General features: G+C 30.0%; 1 protein-coding gene across 1 annotated transcript; it reads left to right on the forward strand.

Moving 5' to 3' along the window:
- Positions 1-1,533: 1,533 nt before the first annotated feature.
- Positions 1,534-24,585, forward strand: LOC142327963 (polycystin-1-related protein). Its single transcript, XM_075371388.1, has 13 exons — positions 1,534-1,668; positions 1,962-2,063; positions 3,933-4,163; positions 4,758-4,898; positions 7,420-7,559; positions 9,012-9,230; positions 11,155-11,255; positions 12,571-12,691; positions 13,462-13,547; positions 15,024-15,150; positions 16,677-16,860; positions 23,324-23,476; positions 24,409-24,585. The coding sequence occupies exons 1-13, from the start codon at positions 1,534-1,536 to the stop codon at positions 24,583-24,585; spliced, it is 1,917 nt and encodes a 638-aa protein (XP_075227503.1).
- Positions 24,586-26,115: the final 1,530 nt, after the last annotated feature.

Below are 26,115 nucleotides of genomic sequence, written 5' to 3' on the forward strand. Positions count from 1 at the left end.
AAAAATGGAACTTTTACATTACCAGATTATTTTCTTAAAACTAATTTGAGATCCAATCCTCCCAGAAATTAAGCTGCTGGAGTAAAATGTCAAGATTACAGGGTATGAGTAAGGTCTTGAGAATTCTGAAAGAAGACAAAGTAAAAAAATGGAGGAGATGGTTGCAGAACAATATTAATTTAGGAAGGAAAGAGGCAAGAGAGATGTAATTGGGCTTGTACGAACTACTGGTGAGATGTATGTAGTTTAAGGTAAAGGGGGGTAGTGAATGTTGTGGATCAGAAAATTTTTAGATTGTAGAAAGGAAAGCTCTTCATGTCAAATGAAAAAAAATGGAAACACTGTATTAAAAAGAAATGATAGAAGAGATAACAAAAGATTAATTGTAGTTGAATCAGAAAACAGCTATTTTCTATTAAACAGGTTGTTCAACAGATAAGTACAGACACATTCAGAATTAAATATATTATGAGTGAAATGAACATCTACATAAAAGATATGGTCGTGGAAGAAATTTGAGATTGAATGGACTGAAAAATTACCAAAAATAAATCTCATAAGTTAACCAAATCACAACAATGTTAAATATTTGAATCTGAATTTTAGGTCTCGTGGTATGAATTATTGGTATGGTTTTTTAAATTAATATAAAGTTCTAAAATTTTAATTCTTTAACTTTGATTTAAATTAAAATTGTTATTTACAGATATTACAGATAGATATCATAGAGTTAAAAAACATTTTAATTTATTCTACAACATTAATTATGATTCAGAATTGATAAATGGCACAGTAGCGTTGCCATGTTTTTCGTCTAACCTTACTGAAAAGGATAAAGCTATTAGAGTATATCGTTTGTTATGCGATACAGGAGTATTCAAAATAAAATTCTCAAATTTAACTGAAAAACAAGAACTATGGGTAAGTATTCTAATTCTTGAAAATTTAGTTCAAATTCTTTTAAAAGAAAACCTTACATTAATTTTCCCCCTAAAAGAATTTGTTTTAAAAGTCAGGGTTTCACATCTTATTCGGAAATTTGTCTAATTTATAATGATTAGGTTTGTATGTTTAGTTCAATGTTAAATTCAAAAGAATATAACAGTATTTAAAAAAAAAATGAAATGAAAGATTAATAATTTTCAGCTAATGGCTGGAAATAAAACTAAAATTAACTTATATTTACAAGAAAATATTGCATTTTTGTCCTAATAAATGTTTTGTCCTGTTGACAAAACAGGACAAAAAGCATGGACTTGCAACAATGCAGAATATTAATAATGAGTCACATATCACATTCAGAAATTTTACTTCTTTACATTATTTATTAATAAAAATTTGCAATTCATTTCTCATTCAAGAAAAAATGACAATGAATATGCCCAAAGCAAAAGCATGTCCACATCTAAAATTTTACAATTATCAGCTGAAATAATGAAATAATTTGATTTTTTTTTTTATGTAAAATTGTTTAAAGTTTGAATTAACCTTTTATTTAAATCTTTTATTTTGCAGGTTGTGTTTACAAAAAATATGATTCCTGATTATGATATAATGATGAATGAATATTTAATTGTAAATAGAATAAAAGACACTCATATTATAGATTTCCAAGCTAATCAAGATTCTAATTCTTTGTGCTATATTGGCATTCTACCTGGACCTAAGGTATTTTATGATTTTCTTTTTAGTATTGCTTTTTTTTTTGTATGTATACAGGAAAAAAAAGTAGAAAAAATTCTCTTATGTAGTAAATTTTAGAAGTTATTCCAAAATTTATTACTATTGTTATTTCTGAACAATTTGGCATTCCAGCATATGGCTCTTGATGTAATCATGTATTACTGTAGTTCTATCAAAAATTGACTTCGAAATCCTAGTATGTATAGTTAAAATTTTCTGTTCTTTGTTGTAGACCATTAGTTTTTCCTAATGACAGTGACATTTGTTTTATTTTACAGGAAAAAGAAAATAACTTTGTTAAATATGAATTTAAAATTAGTAAAATTGATTGTTATGTCTGGACTGACATCTACACTTGGGTACCAGGATATTGTAATGTAGTAAGTGAACATTTTTTTTATGATCTATTTTCATATGGCACAATCTTGATAAGAATTTCATTGGAATCATTTTAAAAATTGCAATATTTGTTTGTACGTTAACAACCACTTTAAAATAAATGTATACAAAAAATTGTTATTGACTGGTTTAAATTGCGCAGAAGTATTCTCATAGAAGCCAATTAGGTAGCTCTTTTCAGCAGTTTCTGACCTGAATTCCGTGGTTAACTCCACTAGTGAAGGAGTTTTATTATAATTATTTCTGAAAGGACCATTTCCTTAAATAATTTTGATTATTTAGTAAAGTTTTATGATGTTATATCATGCTGCTGATCATTGTATTTTTATAAAATTACAACCAATGGCCAATAAACTTTGAATAATGAATCCAAGTCTCTTAGGTTAATTCTTAATTTATAAATTTTTCTTTTTAAACCTTGCTGTCTAAAAAAAAACTTATGAAATAAAATAAGGCACAATTTTTCAAAAGCTTTATCTTATTAGATTTTCCTTAATTACCTGCACTTCAATTTTAGTGTAAATTTTGTGTAAATTTGTAAATTTTTAGTTTAAATTTTGTTTAACTTCAGGATTTGTTTTCCTTTTTGGTAATTTTATCAGTATTTATTTTTAAGAAAATGACTTTCCCTCTAAGAAAAATGTAGTGCATGTACTTCTATGCCTAAGTTTGTACTGAGTAGAATGTTAGAGGACTAACAAAGCCACATATGACACTTAGATTACTTGTAGATTACAGGCATTACTTACAAATAAGGAAAATTTGATGGATTTTTCAAAGGAAATGACCAGGAAGATCATTTCATGACCAGGACTCAAGTCTAGGTTCTGAAGTCTATTTTATTTTGGTTATGAACTAGAAATCTTCTAGCCAAAATCTTCTTTTTTTAATATCATTCTCTATAGGAGTATTGAGTACAGAATAAGTACTTCAGAATAAATAATTTCATCTTCATCACCATACCTGAACATGAAGTGATGTGAAAGTATCCAACGAAATGACTTAACTTTTCTGCTCTGTGGAGGATAAAAATAGCTCGAGAACATGTTCTTTTGCTCACAGCCATCCTGATCCATGAACAGCAAGTTCAAAATTTCAACAGTTATAAAATTCGGTGAATGATTGAAAAGATGGTTGAAATTAATGTAAGCAGAGATTGATATAAAAACGCTTGTCATTTGCACAAAGTTATACCATGGTACCTATTCTTGCTGTTATTACAGGTTGATAAAAATATTACAAACTGCTACATTTAAGAAATATTTCTGTTGAACTTAAAATATTCAATGAATATTTTAAGTTCAACAACTTAGTGTTTTAATATTTTATAACACTTGTTTAATATTAACACTTGAAAATATTAAATTTTTAAGTGTTAATATTAACTTAAAATTTAAACTTGTGCAGACATTAAATTATTTATACCTTTATAAAGAAAACTGCAGTATTTAGAACATAAAATGAAAATATTAGTTTTGGTAATATTAATATTCATTAGAATATTGGCTGTTATTCTTGGCATTACAAAGTGTGCATTATTTCTGTACATAAAATTTAAGTTACCTTACTGCTTTTGTAAGATAGTAATAAAATATTATAAAATATTTTTTTAAAACTAAAATATTTTAATTTTCTGATTTAATATTTAAAGTGATGATGGCTGATTGGTCTAGATGGTTATAGTGTTTATCCAGTTTATCCAGAGTGGAATTAGTTTTCTGAGAAACCCCAGCAATCACTATCTTTACAATAATTTAAAAAATACTATTTTAAGTTTCTTGATAAATATTGCATCAATCTTATTAACTGCATTTCTTAATTTTATTAACGCATTTTTTTATGTTTTACAGGTTGTTGCTCGTGATACTGCTAGATCTGTGTATTGTCAGTGTAAACATTTTTCTGGGTTTACAATATCTTCATATCCTCCTTCAGTCTGGGCTGTTAATGTAAGAGATACGTTTGTTAATGTAGATAAAATTAAGAATCGTTTTGTTGGCCTCTTTCTTTTGGCACTTCTTTCGCTCTTCATAATTTTTGCCATATTGGTTTATTTTTTGGACAGAAAGGATGATTTTGCAGTAAGTATGATTATTCTATTAAAAAAATGTGAGTTGCAAAAGTGTGGATCCACACATTGTTTGGGTTACACACTAATCTTGCATTTTTCCCCAAAAAATGCAATAAGGAATTTTTGAGAAATTAAAATTACTATTATTTTGCAATATCTGTACATATAAACTTGTGAAGGGTCTGTATGGATTTGGCATCTTGGATTAGTACATCACAAGTGAAAATATAAAGTTCTATTTGTTGACAGTTAATACACCTTAGATGGGTTTGATTAATTTTATAAATTAATACTTTATTAATTCTTTAAACAAATACTGTTTTCTTTGTACTTACGATTTTTAGTTTACCACAATAATGGGTAAGTGGATAATAATGATTCTGGCTGCTGAAACAGATGATAAAGAATTCTAACAAAAATAATGAAATAATTTCAGTAGATTTTTGATTACCAAGGTAAGAAATTTGAAAAAGTAACAAATAAATAGGTGGTAATTGAAATATAAACACAATTTCTATTATTTGGAGTTGGGTTTTTGTAGAACTGAAAAAGAAAATTCATTATTTTCTTATTTACTTTGTATACTATCTTATTTTCTTTCTAGGCAAAAGTTATTATTCTTGAGGACAATATTCCTGGGTATAGGTATCCTTATTTAATAGGAGTTTATACTGGAAACAGAATATCTGGTGGTACTTCTGCTACTGTTGGACTACAAATATATGGAAAAAGAGGAAAAAGCAAGGTGGGTATGATATGATGTATATGTATTATAAATTTATTTTCTTTGTTTGAAATTTTAATCAAATTCCAAGAATTAAATGAAATAAAAAAAATATTAAGAATTAACATGTTTACTTAAGATTTAGTTCATAAAAGTTGACCCAGAGGTGATTAATTTGCTTTAAGATCATATACTACATAGATTCTAATAAATAATATTGTGTCAAACATCAAAAAACTGGGAGAAAAGTAATATAAGCGCCTATAATATAATCAAATTTCTATTAGCAGTTTACACTGTAATTTAGTCGCTCCTTACTCATTATAACTCTATTTGCTTTTTAAAATAAAACATTATGCATAAAGTTAAATAATTTACATTTCAGTTGCTTTCTTAAGAGATAAACTTTTTTCTCCCCTAGGAAGATTCAGATGCAATTACTCTCACTAGTACCAGGTGTGTAAATATGAAACCAGAATTTTTGTATAGAATTGTATGAAAATTTGAAAAAATATTTTATTGAAAATATTGTCCATCACTATATTTTTACCATCTCTCTTGACAATTTATGAATGCCATGCCAAAAAACTGTTGCTCTTTTGAGGTAAACCAGTCATTGAGCCATTTTCATACATTTTCATAAGAAGTGAAGTACATTTTCATCAAGTGCGTGTCCCATCGATGCAAATAAATAGTAGACTGAGCCAAATCTGGTGAGTAAGCTGCATGCAAAAGTATTTCCCAACTGAACGGCTCAATCATTCCTTGACCGGTTTTGCTGTGTGTAATGGTGCATTATCATGAAGCAAAATCATTTTGTGTTGCTTTGTTTGATATTCTGGTTGCTTTCATGCAATGCTTGATTCAAATTGATCATTTGTTGTCAGTAGCACTCAGTATTAACGGTTTCGCCAGGTCATTCTTAGCAGCTCATAATAGATCACACCCTTCTGAACCCACCAAATACAGAGCATTGTCTTCTTTCCGTAGCGATTTGGCCTTGAAATTGATGTCGATGGATTGCCAGGAGTTACCCATGATCTTTTATGCTTAGGATTCTCAAAATATATCCACTTCTTTCTTTTGTACCTGCAGTTTTCTTTAAATGGTAACAGAAAATCAATGCTGTCTACAAAATGTAGTTTGTAGGTACAAAGCTTGACATGTTCAACACTAATTAAAACTCTATGCTGTTGTATGAAACTTGTATTGTTGTGAGTTCAAAATCTTTGTCAGCTTCAAAAAAAGAAAATTGCACCAATGATGCGGGTTGATGGTAACTACATTGACAGCTAGGGCCATCTATGGGCAAGTTCTGGTTTCATATTTACACACCTGGTATTGTTCTGCCATCTTTGTTTGGATGATCTTTTAGATCATCCTTTGTTTAGAAGATTATTCCGTCTACAGCATAATACTGATGGTGTTCTCTGAGATTTCTCTTTGGTACGCTTTCCTATGGTGCAGGAACTGACTGTACACGAACACCATGTTTACTGCAGTATCCTCATCCCCAAAATAATCACATTCTGCAAAGGGTCTCAGTACCAGTTTTCAGGTATGCCTTAAAACACCTGTTACCTACCGGTAAGGACTGGGTCAACTCATACTCCAGTTCCCTGTGTTTTTGGTACAGTCATTTCTAAAGATCAGGGATCAGTCTATATAGGACCATCTGCTTTTTTTTTATTGTTCCCATAGCCTACTGAAATGCAGTATCCTTTAACTCTGTCCATTAAAGGGATTGGCTGAGTATTGACATCATTACTTTTAATGGAATTAAATCTGATTAATATAATTTGTACCCCAGATCCTTTTGCATCACAGTCATAAGAAAGATTGACAAACAAAAAATGAACCTCTCTTTCTTTGAGTAAAAAAGGAATTATACATTCTGCCATTCAGTAGGAATAACAAATATTACTTAGTGAGGACCGTAATAAAACTATTAAAAAATCGATAAAACAGGTGAATGTTCATTTTAATAATTATATTAGTTGTCCTTGGTAGGGTAAAACAGGATTGTAATGCGAAAAATAAAAACAGATTTAATTTGATAGTTATACATACTTGTGGTCTATTCACTACAATCCATAATCTTTTTCACAGTGGAACACATATATATAAATAAAAACATATCACTTGAATGATCTTGGTGTTCCACTGTGAGAAAGATAATAGATTGTAGTGCATAGACCACAAGTATGTATAACTATCTATTCAATTAAATCTGTATTTTTGTTTCGCATAAGAGAATTCACTTACTATTTTCAATGAATGAGTGCATTGGTAATTTTCCAAACATGTTTTTTCCTAAACGTTTAAAAAATTGAGCTATTTTATTTTTTTTTAGTTAGCAGTGATTATAAGAATAATCAGATTCAAATTTTTACAGATGAAGTTTGCAATCTTACTAATAAATTAAAAAAGAATATTGGGTTCAGAAAACATGGAAAAGTAGAGAAAATTTTTTTAATTTAGATATTTTTTTACTTTTTGTATTTTCATATAGTTTTGTAAAATTTTTTGTTTGGTTTTTCAGGTTCATGTTTTGAAATGTAGTTATAGAAAAGTGCTTACCAGAGGCTCAGATGATTGGTTTATCATATTCACTAAACTTTCATTAGGACTTCTTAAATATTTACATGTATGGGCTGATTTTCATGGAAATAATCCTTCATGGTAATAGATAAATTATTGAGTTTTGATGATTTCTGTTATGCCTATATTTTTCAGTCATTAAAGTATTAAAAAAAAAACAAAAAACAAAAATCCTTCGCTATTTTTATGACTTAATAATTAATAAAGAATAATTAATAAAGTAAAAAAGAATTGTTAAACTACATTGAATTGTTATGAAATGATTAAGTAGAAAATTATTATTGATTATAATTAATAATTATTAATAATAATAATAATAATAATAAAGTGTTTATTATTATTGATTAATTATTAAATTATTGATTTATAAGGATGCATGCATCATTGAAGAAATTAAATTTCTGTTGGTTTAATTAGAAATTGAATTGGAATCAGTCTTTTAAGTCTTTGAGAATGTTAGATGAAGTCTTGCTGTCAATAAACATGTACTATGGTACAAGTTGTGGTTTACAGAATGAATTGTTGATAATTGTATATCTCGTACATTCTTCTAGTGGTGAAAGTAATTCAAACTGGTAACTAGAGAATTTCACTAGTGTAATTTGAATCTTTATTGATATATGTTAGTGTTCTCTTTTACATGGGCTATCCTTTTTTCTTGTTTAGGCTTTGGGAATCACCCACCGCGAGGTATTACTTCAGAGGATGAATGAGGATTGTATGTAAGAGTATAAGTGTCTTGTACAGTCTGCTTGACCATTCCTGGGATGTGTGGTTAATTGAAACCCAATCTCCAAAGAACACCGGTATCCAAGATCTAGTATTCAAATCCGTGTGAAAATAACTGACTTTACTAGGACTTGAGCGCTGAAACTCGACTTCCAAATCAGCTGATTTGGGAAGACGCGTTCACCACTAGACCAACCTGGTTGGTTAACATGGACTATACTGAAATTAGCAAATTTAACTCTACCCTGTTTGTTTTCCCTAATATTGCATGCATGCACGCTAGCTGCTGCTTATTTGCTTTTATGCTTTTTTTTTTTGTGAAAATCAAGTAACTGTACCGTTGATCCACTGAAAGCTCCTGAGAACACACTATGGAGTGAAAATAGGTTAATTTCACCCTATTGGTTGCCTTTTGAAATAGAGAAAATATTAGGCATTGGAAATTGGGACGAGTTAACTATCAAAATCTTTTTCATAAAGATAACAGCAAGCAGTATTTCTAAGCACTTCAGCATTATTTCTGTGAGTAGATTTCTTTCTGAGAAGAGCATTATTTTAATAAAGAACTGAGTCATTCTTGAATCTGATAGTTTTTTTTCAAATTGGGACTGCTTTCAAATGTAGTCTGTTCTTGACTGTTAGGTTCAGAAAGAATCAATTCCATATTCAGCTTCACCTCACTACAATTACTCTATCAAAAAAGTAGTACACATTAAATTGCTCTTGTTGCACAAATTTTCATATGTCAATTAGACAAAGCTTAAATTAATTACTGAGGTTGATATTGTGAAATTTTTTTTTCAGGTTTTGTTCTAAAATCGTAGTAATTGATATTGACAAAAACAAAGAATATGTCTTTATTCTTGATGAATGGTTAACAATATACTTAAAAGAAGATGCTGTCTTAACTCATGAATTAAGTGTGGCAGATGAAACTGAAATAAACAGTGGAGCTTTTATTACTAAGTACAATACTGCCATTGCTATACGAGAAGGTCATATTTGGAGCGGTTTGTTATGCAGGTCTTTTTTTTAATGTACATATGAAATAATCTTTCATATATAAATATTAAACATATAATAATATATTATGTTTAATATAAAACATAATTATATTATGTTTTATTTTTTAACAGTGAGTGAGTGAGTGAGTGTTTTCTGCACATGAATCTATAAATAGTCATTTGAGGGTACTATATTATTAACTTGTAACATCTGTTTCATATAAACTGAATTTTATTAATTACTTATTTTTATCTATATGTACAGATCATAATCAACAAGAGAAGTAAATCAAACTGTTTCAGTGTCATCTGAAAGATTAAGAAAAACTATGCAAGCTAGTCCAAGATGCGACTTTGACCTGGAATGAATGAAATACTTTAGAAGTGGTTTGCAGCTAAGATTATATTTTTTTGGATACAGAAAAGAATCCAAAAGTTGTCTAATTTATCATGTAACAGAATGATGGCCATTTTAAATTGTCTATTTTAAATTGACAATTATTTGTATAAACGATTTGAATTCTAAAACAGAAAGTTTTACCCAGTTTTATCAAGTATCAAGGAATTTCTATAAAAGACTGGGTAAGGGATCAAATTAGGGAAATAACACCATAAATAGCTTTATGAGGGGTAAAAAAAGAATAAGAAACTACACTGCCATTTCATGTACAGTTTCTGTTTAAACTAATAATGTAGACATTTTAAAAAAAACTATTTTTCACAAAACCTTTCATCATCATATGGCCAAATATTATATATTTACATTTTGTAACATGTTGATAGGAAGATTGGAAATTGAAATTGTAAGTCTTATTTACCAGTAGTTATTTTCCTCTTCTTTGACCCAGGTAAGATATTTACAAACATTTTCTTTACTGTATATACTCCTTAAACAAATTACCTTCTGTTACTTTCTCATCCTTATTGTACCTTTTTTATATCCTTATATAATGTTCTGGATAGAAAATACTAAACTTAGTTTTTTAGTCTTTGTGCTTTTCCTTCTAACTTCATTTCAAAATTTATTTCTTCTATCCTTTTTTACTGTCTTTTCTACATCTTTGCTTTTGCCCCCTTCTCATTTCTTATTTTGTCACTTTGTTTTTTCAGGATTGTCATCCAAAGTTAGCCTGAGTAATGCCTACATTTACAAAATTGAATTACTAAGAGCATTTAAGCAAATGATCCTAACTTTAGTGTGAAGAATAATACATGAAGAAAGAGCAAACTGTGTTTTTGCTTATTTTATGATATAAGCACACTCTTTTTAGCTCTTTAAAATGCAAGAAATGTTATTCAAAAACATTGAAAACTGAAAAATTATTTATTTAAATGACTATCCACATCACAATTACTTGGTTATAATTGTAGATAACAATGACGTAAGTGGAACATGTTCCTTACTCGGTACACTGTACCTATCCCTTCCCATTCCTAATATATTTTAAGTTTAATTATGTTTTGGTATGAATAAAATATTTTATTTATTTATGGTACAATAAATTCTTAGTCCCTCTTCTGAAGAGGGATCTAATACAGTAATGGTATGTATGTATTTCTAAATTTCTCTTTGATTTAATTCTGTAATATTTTTTGTTTTTCTAACCATTCTTTTTTACAGCTTCAGTGAATGAAAAGCACCTGAAGTACTCTAAGCATCAGTCAGATTTGTTTTCAAAGATTTGATTTGTTTTCTCTGAGAGTAATGAGTTCACTATACATCCAGATAATTTGGTGTATACAGAGTGAAGGTGTCTGTTGTGTTGTTTAATAAATAATACAATGGAAACGTCTTCCTTCATATTTTTCTTTGTAAGCATGGCATAGGATAATTATGTTTGAGAATGTCTGTAGAATTTTTGGAAATGATTGGCATCTCAAGTTGTCACCTATAAATGTCAGTAAACATGATAGCAAGTTTTTATTCTTGTTTTTTGTTGTAGGCATCCTCGTAGCAATTTTCGCAGAGTTCAGCGTCTTGGAGTATTATTGTTTATGGTGTTTTCCTTGTCGACAGTAATATTTTATTTTGAAAGTGATATGTGTAAGTATTAGTTTTAACAATCAAATGATACTGTTCCTCACTGCATATGCAGTTTACTTAAATAACAATTGTGCATATATTCAGTTCAGTAAAGTTACACTAATAGAGCATACCAGTTATCTGCTCTATTTTACTTTTTCTTAGATTATATTTCACTATTTCTTTAAAATTATTAAATGCTAAAATAATGGCTTTCCTCTCTGGAAGTGGGTATTTTACAGCTAAGTATTTGTTTGTCTTAATGTAATGCAGTAAAAAAGTTTGTTTTGTATTGATGTCCAAGAAAATATCCAAATGATTTTCATGAAACTAAAAACTAGAGATGTTGGATTTCATTTTATTTATATAAGAGTATATATATATTTTTTTAAATTTCTGATCTCACTATAAAGTGAGAAGGTATTAATATTTTTATTTTTTTGTTTTTAAAGTTTTGTCTTAAAGTATTTTGAGTATCATATTATTTGCACTACTTTGCAGGTCTTTCATTACAGCCAACAAGCACCAAGCACCTGGACTAGTAGTAAGCCTTGTTTGTGGTACTATAAACATACTAAGCCTTTGTTAAAGTATTACAATCATCAGTGAACAAGAAGGTGAAAGTACACTTCTATAGTAATATAACTGGAGTATTGAAAAAGCTACACTTCTTTGCTACCTTCTTCATATTTTCTTGTCGTCTATCATCTGGCCATTTTACTACCTATGTTTAACCACAAACTGCAGAACAAAATTATTTATTGGGTTATTTACTAATATTCTAGTAGTAAGTCATGCAAATTTGATTGCCATAATCAGCAAAAAATTTGATTCCTGTTAATAAATTTTCATATGTGACCAAAAATTGTCTAGAAAATATTAATTTTTTTCAATTGACATAATCTCAATTTTCTGTAAAAACATCAACTGTTTTCATTAACGTAATCAAATATTCTATTTTATAATTCTATGAATGGTTTATTCCAGTATCTGTTTCTTTAAGGATATTTCTGATGTTGTCAGTATGACATGAGTGTACATATCCCTAGCATTTGAAGTGGTTATGGGATTGTATAATGGCATTGATTTACTCTTGCGTGCAGTTTTTTCAACTTCATTCTTGTCTGGCTAGGTCTTCATAGTTTTTTTTTAAGCTTCAGTATTGTTCTGAAATGAAGGTAAACTTATTGAAGGATTTGCCTTTTGTAATTTAAACTTGTACATGTGTAGTTTTTTTTTAACAGGAGAAAAATATCTTGTTCAGGATTAAGCTAAATATTTATTTTAAGCTAAATTAAATGGTTTTTTAATTTTTTCTTTTTTTAATTTTTTCTAGTTAGAAAAAAAACACTTGATCTTCCGTCCTTTACTGCATTTGATGAAGATGTTATGTTCAAGTGCATTCTGAGTTTATGCATTGTATTACCTTTTGTTTTCTTGTTAAGTTACTGTTTTAAGTAAGTAGGTTTTTTATTCATGTATGCATTTTATAGTGTTTTAATCTGGTTATCATTAATGTAATAAAACAGTGTCACCTTGTCAATTTAAATAAAAAATAATAATTGAATTGCTATATAAGTAACATAATAGCATTTTTCATTGACCCATAAAGTAGCTAATAAATCATCCTTACTTAACATCTTTATTTTTTAAATTATACAAATTAAAATATATTTTACTTGCACATCCTCAGCCATATATTTCATATACTTTTTGTCTTTACTAATTTTTTACCTTCCATGATTATTTCTGTAATTAAATTTCCTAACACTGAATTTTTTAATATGTAGCCCAACAACTATGTCCTTTTTAAAATATTTTCTCACAAACTTGTCTGTAAGATTTGTTTCTCATTTGATTCTCTGGTTGAGTTAAACAATTTTCAATTTGCTTCTGTTACATTTGAAATTGTTCAGCAATCACTTAATATATTTATCAACAAATTGTTAATGTTACCCATAATATTGCATGAAATTATTTAAAATAATATAATATTATTTTGAAAACCACTTGTTTTTGTAACATAAATTAGGAAATCATTATACTTGCTTGAGCCTAGGTAATAATAAAAAAAAAATTTATTTTCTAAAAATTTCTGAATGACATTTTTTGTAGAGAAATGTAGAAACTGTAGTTTCTCTGTACAGCAAGAGTAAGTTATATTTTATTACTTTATGAGTTTTGGTATTATATCATATTTGTAAATATTAACTTAAATATTTTACAGGAAAAGTACAGCAGCTAATTATTACAACACTAAAGAGTATGCTAAAAAAACAAAATGTTTTGTTCCCAGATCTACTGAGGATTTAGGTGATTAATATTAATTTATTTATAGTATAGTATAGACTAATCCAAGTCCTTGTTTGTTTGTTAATCACAGCAGAAATATGCTTTTGCTGAAAGGTTATGGACATATGACTAATTGATTCTGAACTTATAATTTCAGTACAATGATTATTCATTTCACGAATAGTTTTACTATAAAACAAAACATAATTATAAAATTAAGTAATATTGCATAATATTATAATTAAGTGTATTTGCTGTTTGATCCTCTCTCTAGGAATCATGAGACCTTGTTTATTGGTAAGGGAGCTACCAGATCTGAGAAGTAAGTAAGTGTACTGCTTTATCATAAAGGGTTTATTGTTACTTAGGAAAGACAAGATGAAATAATGGTTACTGAAAAGGGATAGTAATCCTCTGAATGATGGTCCTTATTGGGTGACCTTTAATACCATTGGATCTTTAGCTTTACATGTTAGGATTTGACTGCTATAGTGAAATTAGGAAAATGCAATGAATTCTCGGGTAAAACACTGTGGAGATAAAATATCACCCTCATCAAAACCCTAGGTTCTGTTAGAGAAAATCTTTCGCTGTAAGAAAAATCAATAAATTCAGTATTAATAAATAACTAGCAATAGCAATTACTCTCACACAAAAATATAAATCAGGTTCTAGAAGACTGATATTGGCAATTTATTTTCATTAGAATCCAAATTGAAATATTTTTGCAGGATAATGCTCCCAGGGAAAGGGTCATGAATAACTTTATAATTAATAACTTTGATTTTTTAAAATAATTTATCAGTTTTTGATGTTTTGATTATTATTTTTATCATGTTTACTTATACAGTTGTTTGCAGAAGCAAATAACTGTGCAACTTGATTTCAGAATCTCAACTGATAATTGGTGGAGAATAGATGCTTACATTTTATGAAGGTCATCTAATTTTTATTAGTTGCAAAGGAAAGTATCAACCATTACAATTTCAAGAGATTTTTCATCAAAGTCTATGACAAATATTACAGATTTTTCATTTTGATATAAAACGCTGGGAAACTATTAAAAAACACAATCGAGAATTTAACATTACTTGAATGCACTTATATATTGCATTTCAGTAGATTGTTCTTACTTTTTTATCTTACTTCATGCTCTTAACTTCCAATTTCCAGGATTCTACTCCCTGAGATCTTTAAGGCGTTTCAGAATCATCAGGATGTAATGAGATGCAGTTACTTGTTATCCAGAACCTAGAGATACTTAATACTTTAGTGATAAATTTAATACTTTGTGATTTAAATTCTCTTCAGTTTACTAAATATTTTATGTAATTGGTTTATTTCATCATTTTGACTTATACTTTTATGTATCGTATGTGTTCTGATCTATGAAAATTTGACCTATGTTCAGATTTAACTTAGATAAAATATCACATTTAGGTAAATAACTATTTTATAGTTATAATGCACAATAATGTGAGTTTACATTATTTTTAGATAACTATTCAAAAAATGTTCAATTTATATCAACTCTTTTAATGTTACAACCTTTACAACCTATAGTTATAACTGATAAAGAAAATTATGTAAGAAAAAGGAGAAATAAGTGGACTTTAATTGCTTGGTAAGTAATTCATTTTGGTCTCATTCAACTGTTTATAATTTATTCATTTTTTCAGTATACAGTTACGCAACAAGTAAGTTATGCAAGTAGTATGAAAAAATTACACATGGAAACCAAATTTGAAAAAAAATTTGAATAAAAATGATTTGAAAATCAGAACAAAATACAAATACAAAATACAAAATACAAATGAAAAATGTTCAAAAGGTCCTCTATTTGCAGCTATATGTTCCATTGAGTCTTATCAGTTTTGTGAGGATTAATAATTTCTGAATCGTTTTTCTTCCAAGAGAGATAAATCTGGTGAATTAGGTGGCCACAGATCACATAAGTGATTTTCAAGTAGCACATAACAATGTGTTTCATAATATATGTGGGTTGTTGCACCATTTTGCTACAACCAGCAATTTTATTCATTTTCCTCTAGCAATGCTACAAGATCAGTAATAATCTGCTCTTGCTAGTAGTTATAGTGTTCAGATGTTACTGTTTCCTTGGAAAATATTGGACCCCACTATTTTTTTTGTGAAACCTCACCTAACTTTGATCTTTTCTTAATGAAACTTTCACTACAGAAAATATTAACTATGATCCAAATATTTCCATGAACAAAACACCCAAAAATGGGGATATTGCTCCTAAATCTCTAAAAAATACATCCCAGCAAAATGAATAGTAAAGAAACCTAAACTGATTCATTGACTTCTGTTATTCAGTCTCTTGTGTTTATTTATCCAGGTCTGATGTTTGTCTTATAGTATCAGTTGTTAGATGTACAGCTGAAAATTGTCTAGGACTACAATGCAAGGGTCAGTCAAAACTAGCTCTGATCAAAAGTGCATACTATCATTGATGAATAGTTTAATGTAAAAGCCAGGTAATATGCATGCTACAAAATTAATGTCCTAATTTTTAACTGCCAGATTCATGGACAAATTATAAACTTGCCATTTTTCGTTCTAATGTTTCTCTCTGTAGCTAATTAAAAATCTATAAATCTTGGTTACATTATTTAGCAATAGAACATATTTTTTTAAGACTATTGATGATAATTTCTGCTTTCGAATGAGTAATGATGTGCAAATCTAAAAATGTATATAGATTATCTTCAAAAAAAGAAGGTAAATTGCTTTATTAGCTCCTACTGACTGAGGATGTGTGGCTCTTATCAAATGAAGACATACTCAGTCAATGTAAGTTAGAGGGACTCACTGATAGTTAAATAACCATCATACTCAGCAAGTTTGATGAGTACATAGCAGCTTCAGTAGTTAAATATTTTTAACGTTGTAATTCCCTTCTACCTTGTTACTAATCTGAAAATTACAGTAATCTTTAACATATGATTATAATCCATAAGAAATTTTTAAATGGATCTTAATTTTTAAAACTTATTTGAAAAAAAATAATAAAGCTCTTAAAATTTATGTATAACTATCAGAAATGTAGTGTAAATTTGATATATTGTTTAAATAGAAAAATGTTTGAAAATGTATTTTATTTTTCCTAATTTGTAATTGTTTCAGGATTGCTATTGCTATTTGTGTATCAATTGAATTTTCCATTCTCTTGTACTTCGGTCATAACTTTCCACTAAGAAGAAGTTTTAAATGGATATTAACAACCTTATTTGCTAATTGTTTAAGTGTATTTGTAATTGAACCTACAATACTTTTGTTTTCCAGTATGATTCTTGGATATGTGCTTGGGGTAAGTTATACACCCACATAAGTAGATATTTACTTAGGTATGTATATTTTTTATTTAAGATTGCGCTGTTTTACAGTTGGTGATAGATCTAATTGATTGATGTTTTAAAATTTATAAAACCCAGCTGGTTTTGTCAGTAATTTGGTCATAAAATAATGAATATTTTTATAAGAACACTAACTTATTAAAAGCAAACCAATGTTGTAATTGAAGCCTAATAAATCATTGCAAAAGGATTTCTGAATTTGTTCTGAGGTAATTATTTAATTTTACCTTTTTACCAAATTTTTACTCATTTTATCAAATAAGAATTATCTCGTAGATAATTTTTGGCAGGCTTTGAAATATCTTTATTGGATTTGAAAAGAAGTATTCTTCAACATCTCAACAGCTGTGATTAAAAATGACTATATGTGATTAATAATGCCTGCAATTTAGAGCTGTTAGATGAGAACTTAACATAGAACAACATACATAGGTATGCTTGTGTTTTTAAATCTATTTATCAGTAATTTTACTAACAAATAAAGTAATCCATTAAAACAAATACATTGAAAAATGGATTTGGAAACTATGTAAGATTTGCTTTTTATCTTTTGACTCTCTAAAGTTAGGAATATTTAAGAGTTGATGCTTTGTTGTAAAGAAATAAAAAGGGAGAAAGTTGTAATTTGAATGTCAAAAAGATTAATAGGAAGAATATCTAAAAATCATCTAACCAGATTTATCAGTCTTCCAAGATAAATTCAACTAACCATTCACAAGAGCAACCATATCCAATAATTACCAGATGAAATAGCGTAATGAAGAAAAATAAAGCATTTAAATCACAGCTATAAGTAAGGTAAAAGTTTAGAAGGTACAGGTGGCCTGCAAAGCTCAGTTGAAACTTGAATACTACACAAAGGGGACTAGCTTGTAATCCATCAAAATTTCATGCATTAAAAAAAAATACTGCAACCATTGTTAAACATTAGAGAAAAGTGGAATTAGTTTCCAATAGTATTTACAAAAATGGGGAAGTGATTTCATATCAACAAGAGATAAAAAGATACTGGACGATATTGAATTTCATATTCCACATATACATTTTCTTAAGGATAAAATATAGTAGAGAATCATAGAATATAAATTAAAATATGGTAATTATATAAAATTTATATACAGACAAGGATGGAAAAGCTTCAGGTAGGGATTACTACTAATTAAAAAATAAAAGCAAAAATGATAGTTAGGATTGTCCTTACTCCAGTTCTCACAATACCCTTGCAGTGGTGCTAATTGAAATCATACTCCATTAAAATTGTTCTAAAATATTGGATTTAAAGGGATTTTCCAGTTAGAATTGTCAGCTATTTGGGAAAATCATTATTTTCAATCATTATCTCCTTTCAAGTCTGTAAACTTGTTCAATGATGCTGGAGTTCTTCTTATCATATGATTTATCCAAATTTTCAAAATAGGTAGATATTTTGGCCATTTCTTGGGATTTGAAAACTGATAGTAGTGTATTGTTTTTTACCTTTTTCATAAAGCAAATTAAGATGATGCCCTAAGCATCCCAAAAGAGTGTTAAAATCACCTTTCCTTCTGATGGAGTGGTGTTTGTTTTCTTTGGAGCAAATTCCCCTACTGGAACCTATTAGTTTCTTAGTTCCTTAGTTTTAGGTCTGTAGTTATAAGTTTCATTAACAAGTTATGAAACTGCACAAAGATTTCTCTTGGGTGTGAAGAAACAGCCTCAAATTATATTTACAGATGTAAATATTCATTCAAGGTTTTAATCAAGTGTGAAAAAATGCAGCACACATCTAGCAGATAGTTTTTGCATATGAATATATTAGTGCAAAATATGATAGAAACCTCAAGAGGCCAGAATGTTCCAATGTTGCTTGTGCTCTTTTATGATCTCTGAAAATAACCAGAGAATTGCAGACGGTTCTAATTAATGAAACATCATGCATCTTTTATCTAAATTTTATCTAGTTTGGCTTTAGTTTCTGTGTGATTTTTTGTCGATAAAAAAATTGTTTGAAGATATTAAATTTTGGTAGTTATACAGGTTGAGTTTGGAAAGATTGAATTACATAGAGGTTTGGATGTTGTTTTGTTTCAGCATCCATATATTGTGTCCAGTGATCTGCCAGGTTTTTCTCATTGGAAGAGATTCTATTGTGGTTCTGAAAGCATGTCCACTGTTTTGTGCAGAAGGGAACTTGATTGTGTCTATTTGATAGCTCTCAGAATCACTGATAGACAAAAAAAGGTTGTTTTTTGGTTTCTCTAAATGTGATACCATTTCTTGAATTGATTTTTTGCATACATTACAGATCTGTAAATACAATTTTTCTGTCGCCCTTAGTTTTAAATTACGCTTCAAAAAAATAAAATTTATAATTTTGCCTGTGTTAGAATTATGCTTTTATTTTATAAATAGTCTCTCAAGTATATTCCTAATTAATGTCCAATGCTAATTAGCTAGCATGTTAGTCTGGCATTGTCCTTTTTAGCATCTTTCCATCACTGAAATGTCACTTACATCTCCGAGGTTGTCTGGGAGAAAATCCAGATGTGAGTGGAGATATTTTCAAAGATATATTGGTGATCATCTTTGACCACCAACTCTCTTATTTGAGGATTAACAAATACTCCTTCTTTAACTATTCCTTCATTTACATTCGGAAATTTCTGCCTGATATACAAAAATTTGGGACTACCCTTCTTCATTGCTTTTACAGAATTTTTCATTAGTCCCAGCTTGATATGGAGAGGGGGTAAAAATATTTTTTTGGATTCAACTAAGGGCTCATGAATAATATTTTTCCCATTTGGAGTTAAGTTGTCACTTTTCTTCCACTCTTTGGTAACATAATGTTTATCCTTAGCTCAGTTGTCCCATTTGCAAAGAAAACGCATTTACTTAGTATAGCCTAATTGTATGCCTAACAAAATAGCTATAACTTTCAAATCGCCACATATGTTCCAGCTATGTTTTTTATAATCTATTTTTTCAAGAATGTCTTTCATCACATAGTATGTCTCTTTCAAATAAATCCTGTAAGCGATTGGTATGGTAGGATATTTGTTTATTCATCGCTGCTTTTGAAACATACATTTACAGCTGGCTCAGGAACTGGAATAAATTCACTGTTACAGCCTGATTGCATATTGCAATGAAAAATATTATGTTTAAATTTATAGTAATAATATGTTTAAAATGTTAAATAAACTTGTATGTTTAAATTTTTTATAAACTCCAGACATTTTTTAAACAAAAGTAACAGTCTGTTACATGATCCTTGGTTCACGCCAAACCATAGGTACACGAAATGGCAAAGCCCTTCAGAGTAACTTTCAGCCATCCTCTTAATATACAGAACAATTAGTGCATACTGTGTGAGGAGCCCATGTCTTAACTTGATTACCAATTAATTTTACAGTGAAAGCACTGTTAACAAACAAGACAGCAATAAGACTGAAAAAAATTAATTCATTCCTAAATCCAGTGCTTAATACAAACAACACAGCTGTGTTTTCTGCTATATGTTTGACCTGCACAGACATGATTAATCTTGTCCATGAAGGCTCACTTTTCAATATTAGATATGATGTCATAATAAGTGACTGTGATATGATTTAATTCTTTGTCTAGTATTGTTTATTTATAGTTTACAAATTTTGTTAACAAAGTTAAACAATAAAAAATGAGCTAACAAAATGCAAACAGGAGCTTAAAATGCTAACTATATGTTGAGAAATGAAAAAAAATCCTTTAATTAAAATTAACAATTTTTCAAAAATGGTGGGTGATTAAAAGATTCTGAGTTCATATTCGTTTTCAGCATCAAAAAACAAATTAAAATCATGTATCGCATATTAGGAAACAAAAATTATGTTTATCACTGTAATCATCATGTCGTTGTCTGTGTGGATCTTCAGAACTTAACATCTGTATGTTGCTAGGTCATATTTCTAGTATAGAGATCCTGCTGATTGTCATCTTGAGGTCTGAGGTAAAATGCTACAATTTTCTGGCACTGGCCCAGTCCATATAGGTGTGGATGTAAATGCTAAGTCATGCTTGTGGCATAGTGGTTTCACTTCACTGTTGGCAATGAATTAATAGAGGGCTTTTTGGCCCAGCATGATCTACAGGTATATGACATACCTTGATTTTTTGGTGTAGATTGTTTGGTGAAATGAACATCGATGTTACTGTTAGTAGTTTTATCCTTGCCAATGTTTGTAACTGGAAGGTAGTTGATTGTTTGAGTGATTTGAAGATGTCTATGAGATTGCCTGGTGGCTTGAGTGAGCGCTACTGATGTAAGGTTTTGGTTCAGCAGGGTCGTTTCCTGCACAGGTGTGCGGACTGGAAGAAATTTGTTGATTTACTTTTGACCAGGCTCTAATTTTTGGATCTGAGTCCGGATGTCTAGGATTTGGAAGATCTGGCAGTTGGTTTGTTGATGGCTTTTCTTGATGTTACTGAGTGTTCAATGTCCCAAAGTTCCAGTCGAGAGGGGATTGCTTCATGGTGGAATAGGGAGCTGTCTGGCATGAAGAGGGTGCTTTGTCGTTTACAGAGAGCTCAACGTGAGGGTGGAATGACAGGCCATTCTTGTTGTCCCCCAGACTCTGAGGTGTCATTACTTTCATAAAGTTCAGACTGTGAAAAGGGATTCCTAGCATTCCTTTATTCATAAGCATGGGAACAGGGATCCCTGGGGCATAGTATAATAGGGTCTTGGGATACAAACGACAAAAGGACGTTCTTCTGTCTGCTCTCTTACATCAGATTTGGTGTAATTTCAGGTACTCAGAAATTTTACACAAATTACTGGATAATTTACTACCTGATAACGAAGCTGGAGAGACCGCATATCATCTGTGGATGCAGTGAGAGGTTGCTCAGTTCCACAGGGGTGCAGTGTCCTTGGAGATCACCAAGGCTGAGGTGCATCAAGCTATCTGTAGTTTATGTAGGGGTAAGACCCCAGACTTTGGTGGAATAACAGCGGAGCTTCTTGTTTGCTCAGTTAGGGTGGGTGTGAGAGTTGTCACATGTGTATTTAATAAATTGTTGTTTGCTTGAAAATTAATTTCCCTGGGTGCTGGAAGAAGGGGATTGTTAAATTGTTTTTTAAAGGTGGCGACACCTGGTGTTAGTTCGTCTTATAGGGCCTCGGTTACTTCTGGTTATTGGCAAGGTCTTTGAAAAGGTTCTGTATCTGCATATAAATGAGAAGTTAATCTTGCAAAGATTGTTGATGGAGAATCAGTATGGGCTTTGTCCTGGAAAGTGTGTACTGAGGGGGGCGCCACACTCATTGTGATGAGTGTGATAACAACCAGTGAGACGGAACATGTTCTGGGGATTTTCCTGGACATTTCCGGAGCATTTAATAATCTATGGTGGCCTTCTGCTATTTATAAACTCCAAAAAAGAGAATGTACTGCGAGTGAATTGCAAGTTATGCAAAGTTACTTCAGTCATTGGGCTGTGCTGCTCTGCGAGGGCAGTCATGAGGTTGGCAATACTAAGGGATGTCCCCAGAGCAGTGTTGGGTCCATTATTGTGGGTGGTGGAGTTTGATTCTCTCCTGTGGCTGAGGTTGCCCAGTAGGTGTTGCATCGTGGCTTATGCTGACGATGAGCTCCTGCTGGTCAAAGGAAGCTTGCAGAGGAAGATTTAACTTCAAGCCATTTGGGCTTGCAGGATGGCTTCAGCTGTGCGGTCAACAATACAAAATGATGTTTAGTGTTAAGCCTGGGAAGGACCATGATGATGCTCCTCAAAGGTCGTTTGGCAGCGAGTTACTGTGTCTGTGTTTTAATGGCAGGCCAGCATATAAAGTATGTTTAGGTTTAAAAGTACCTCGGGGTGTTTCTTGATGAGAAACTGCAATTTAAGAAGCACCTTCAATATGTCGTGGAGAGGGCCTGCAATTTCTTCTTCAGTATTTGACGTGTGATCAGTCCTGATTGTGATTGTTTTGAGTTTATTAAATAGTAGTACACCGATGAGAATGTCACTTGTGGCATTCGCATCGGTGGCATCCTGGCTAAGGCAGACTGGAATATGTCAAAAGCTGAGGTTTTGAAGATAACCTCTGGTAAAGCCCATAACGGCTAAGAACAGGGGGTGGCGGATAGTGTCTTCCCTGGGGAAGACACCCCTCCATAGGATATCCAGATGGGGTCATTAAAAAATATTTTTGAACTTGACAAGTTTTTATTCTTCAGAGTTTGAAGCATTTGGCATTCTGTAGCTTCAGTCTCTCAGGTGATAATAAAATCTGTCTTACTCACTGTAAAAATTCTTTATTCTCAAAAGAAATATAAAAATGTCCCCTCCAAAGGAAAAGAGTTCATACTCAAATATGTATAATGGTACACATAATTTATATGTATACGTATGTATAATCAAATATTAGGTGTTTAATGAGGATGTTTTTTGCAGGTATCTCAAAAGGAGTCTACTATTCTGTTGCATAATGAACACAAAGTAAAGTCGTACAATGATAAATTATTGTCTGATGGAGAATTTATTGAAGAACTATATGAAATTCGATCTCAGTACTGTTATGAGCCTTTAGCTGTAAAGAAAGAAAGAGTGAGTAATTTTTTTTAATTTTTAAAAATATGTTCTAATTTTCACTTGTTTTTAGCAATGCCATCCATAAAAAATAGGACATCCAACATTTTAAATTTGTTTTGTTCTGTTAGCCCATATTTGATTATTATTAATCTGGAATGAACAAGTTTCATTAGTTAATGAAACAACTATTACTCTGGTTCAGAAACCCACACTTTGTCTGGCCTCTCTACATATACTCAAAACCACAATACCACCTAAAATAAAGGTTACTAAAGTAAAACTTATTATTTATATTTTGTAATGTATAATTTTGTATATAACACTTTGAATGCTAGGTAATGAACTGCATAGGCCTGGATCCTCAGGTTTTTTGAAGTATTTAAAGAAAATGTTCATGCATTTCATATTTAGTGTTGACGTACATCATTTTAAAGAGAATAAAATGTACTTTATTGTGAATAATGTAAAACACCTTAGTAAAAAATTACAAAAGTGAAAAACTATTTTAAAAAAAAAATTGTAAATGAAACATTATGAGTTTTTGATTTCATAAAATACAGTTTATTTTGATGAATATTGTACACCTCAAAAATTTTAGTCTCCTCAGAAAAGTAAGGATACACTTTACAAGTCCCAACAGAACTTTATTTTTGACAGTTAGAAATATCTACACAAGTGATGATATTTACATAAGTATTTGCTAGTCACATTATTTCAATATTTACACAAGTTTATAATTATTTCATAAATATTAACTTACTTATGACACTTACTTACTTAAGACCACTTACTTACCTATTTAGTTGTGACACTTACTTACCTATTTAGTTGTGATTCTTACTTACCTATTTAGTTGTGACACTTACTTACCTTACCTATTTAGTTGTGACACTTACTTTCCTACTTAGTTATGATACTTACTTACCTACTTACTTGTGACATTTCAGTTGTCTAAATATAATTTGCTTTGGTGTGATGTAGTTGAAAGCACTCTGGTAAATAAAGAGTTACAGAACAATTTGGACACCACCAAGTATTTTCCTACAACCTTTCCAATAACAACTTTTGCCTTTTCAGAACAAACTAAATACACTCATCAGGCTGTGATAATTGAAGCACAGTAAACAATGATTGCATTAGTAACTGACAATGAAAAAATGGAAAATAATTTTTTCCACCACTTCATTTGTTTGTCACCTCTTCATTTTTTTTTATCTTTGGTAATTCTATACGGTACAGCATTCAAGTTATTGCAGGAAAGCTTAAAATCTATATGTGTATAAAGTGTGCCCTTTATCTAGATAATCAACAAGGAGTCTTTGAAAAAGGGCAGTTATAGAGCTGTCATTTCATTTACTGGTGTAGACCTCAAATGTTAGAGAACATAACCAGTTGAAGAATCTAAACTTTATATATATATATTTTTAGGCCATACCTATCGGGCTTGTTTTTGTTGTGTACATGAAACTATATCCTGCTTCTAAAACCATAAATCCCTTCATCAACTGTTGAATTCTCAAAATGGAGACAACAAAGCTGGATATATTGAAGCAGATGATTTATTAATGGTCTTAATTTGTGCAAAGGATCATGGCCTACTTAATTGTATGAAATAACTGTCATTGTCGCAGATCTCTTGCAATCACAGATGCTGGATGTGGAGTGCATTTAAAAAGATTAGTAGACCAGTAATACTTAGTTTAGGTTTCTTTACCATTCACATATGTAAAATAATAGAAAAAAATGCATAAAAACTTTAATGCAATTTTTACAGTTTCCTACTATTCCATGCACTATTTTTTCAAATTGTTTATTCAGTTTGTCTTTTACAGCTGTTGAATATTTGTTAATTTCAGATGTACAATTGACTCGTTGATTTATTGCATTTGATATTCCGCTATTTTTTTTTTTAATATTGGCATGTGTTTTGAATACTGTGTGTTAGTTTTGAATACTGACAACTGTTTTCCAAATCAGAATAATCACAACTATTTGACTCTGATAGTAAGTTGTGAATTGAGTTAGTTTCACAATTTTCAGATCATAAATGTTATGATCATATGATATGGACATATATATTTATTCATTATTATAAATATAATCACTATACCAATACAATAAAAAAAAAAACTGCTAAATTTATTTTCATTTACAACAAAAATAACAGTAATAATAACCCTAAACATAACGAGAAAACGACGGCTTGCTTCACCAGCACAGAAACTCCACCAACATGGGCTCAAAAGTATTAAAAGTGAATTTTAATGTAAGAAATACATTCTTAAAAAAACCATCATTGGTACATACAAAGAAAACTTGCTAAAATGCTGAACTGTATTGAGATAAAATCGTAGAAGAAACGCCAAAGAACTATTTACAGAAAATAAAGGTCTAAAACTAGAAAAAAAATAGAAAATAAAATATATATTTGTAATAAAAATCAAATTAACATAAAGATTAAAAATTTATACCTACAAAACATTACAAAAAAAGAATTTCTGCCCGTATTTATAATTCAGAAACTGTCAACTAAAAGATGTTAACGATATTCTTTGGTCAGTCAAAAGTAATTTTAAATGTAGTCTCCAACTATGTGAACTGTGTCCATTCTTAGAACTGGCCAGAAGTGGGGCCTATCCAATTCATACAGAGCC

This window comes from Lycorma delicatula, chromosome 7 (assembly GCF_047948215.1).
Source record: "Lycorma delicatula isolate Av1 chromosome 7, ASM4794821v1, whole genome shotgun sequence".
Taxonomy (NCBI): Eukaryota; Metazoa; Arthropoda; class Insecta; order Hemiptera; family Fulgoridae; genus Lycorma; species Lycorma delicatula.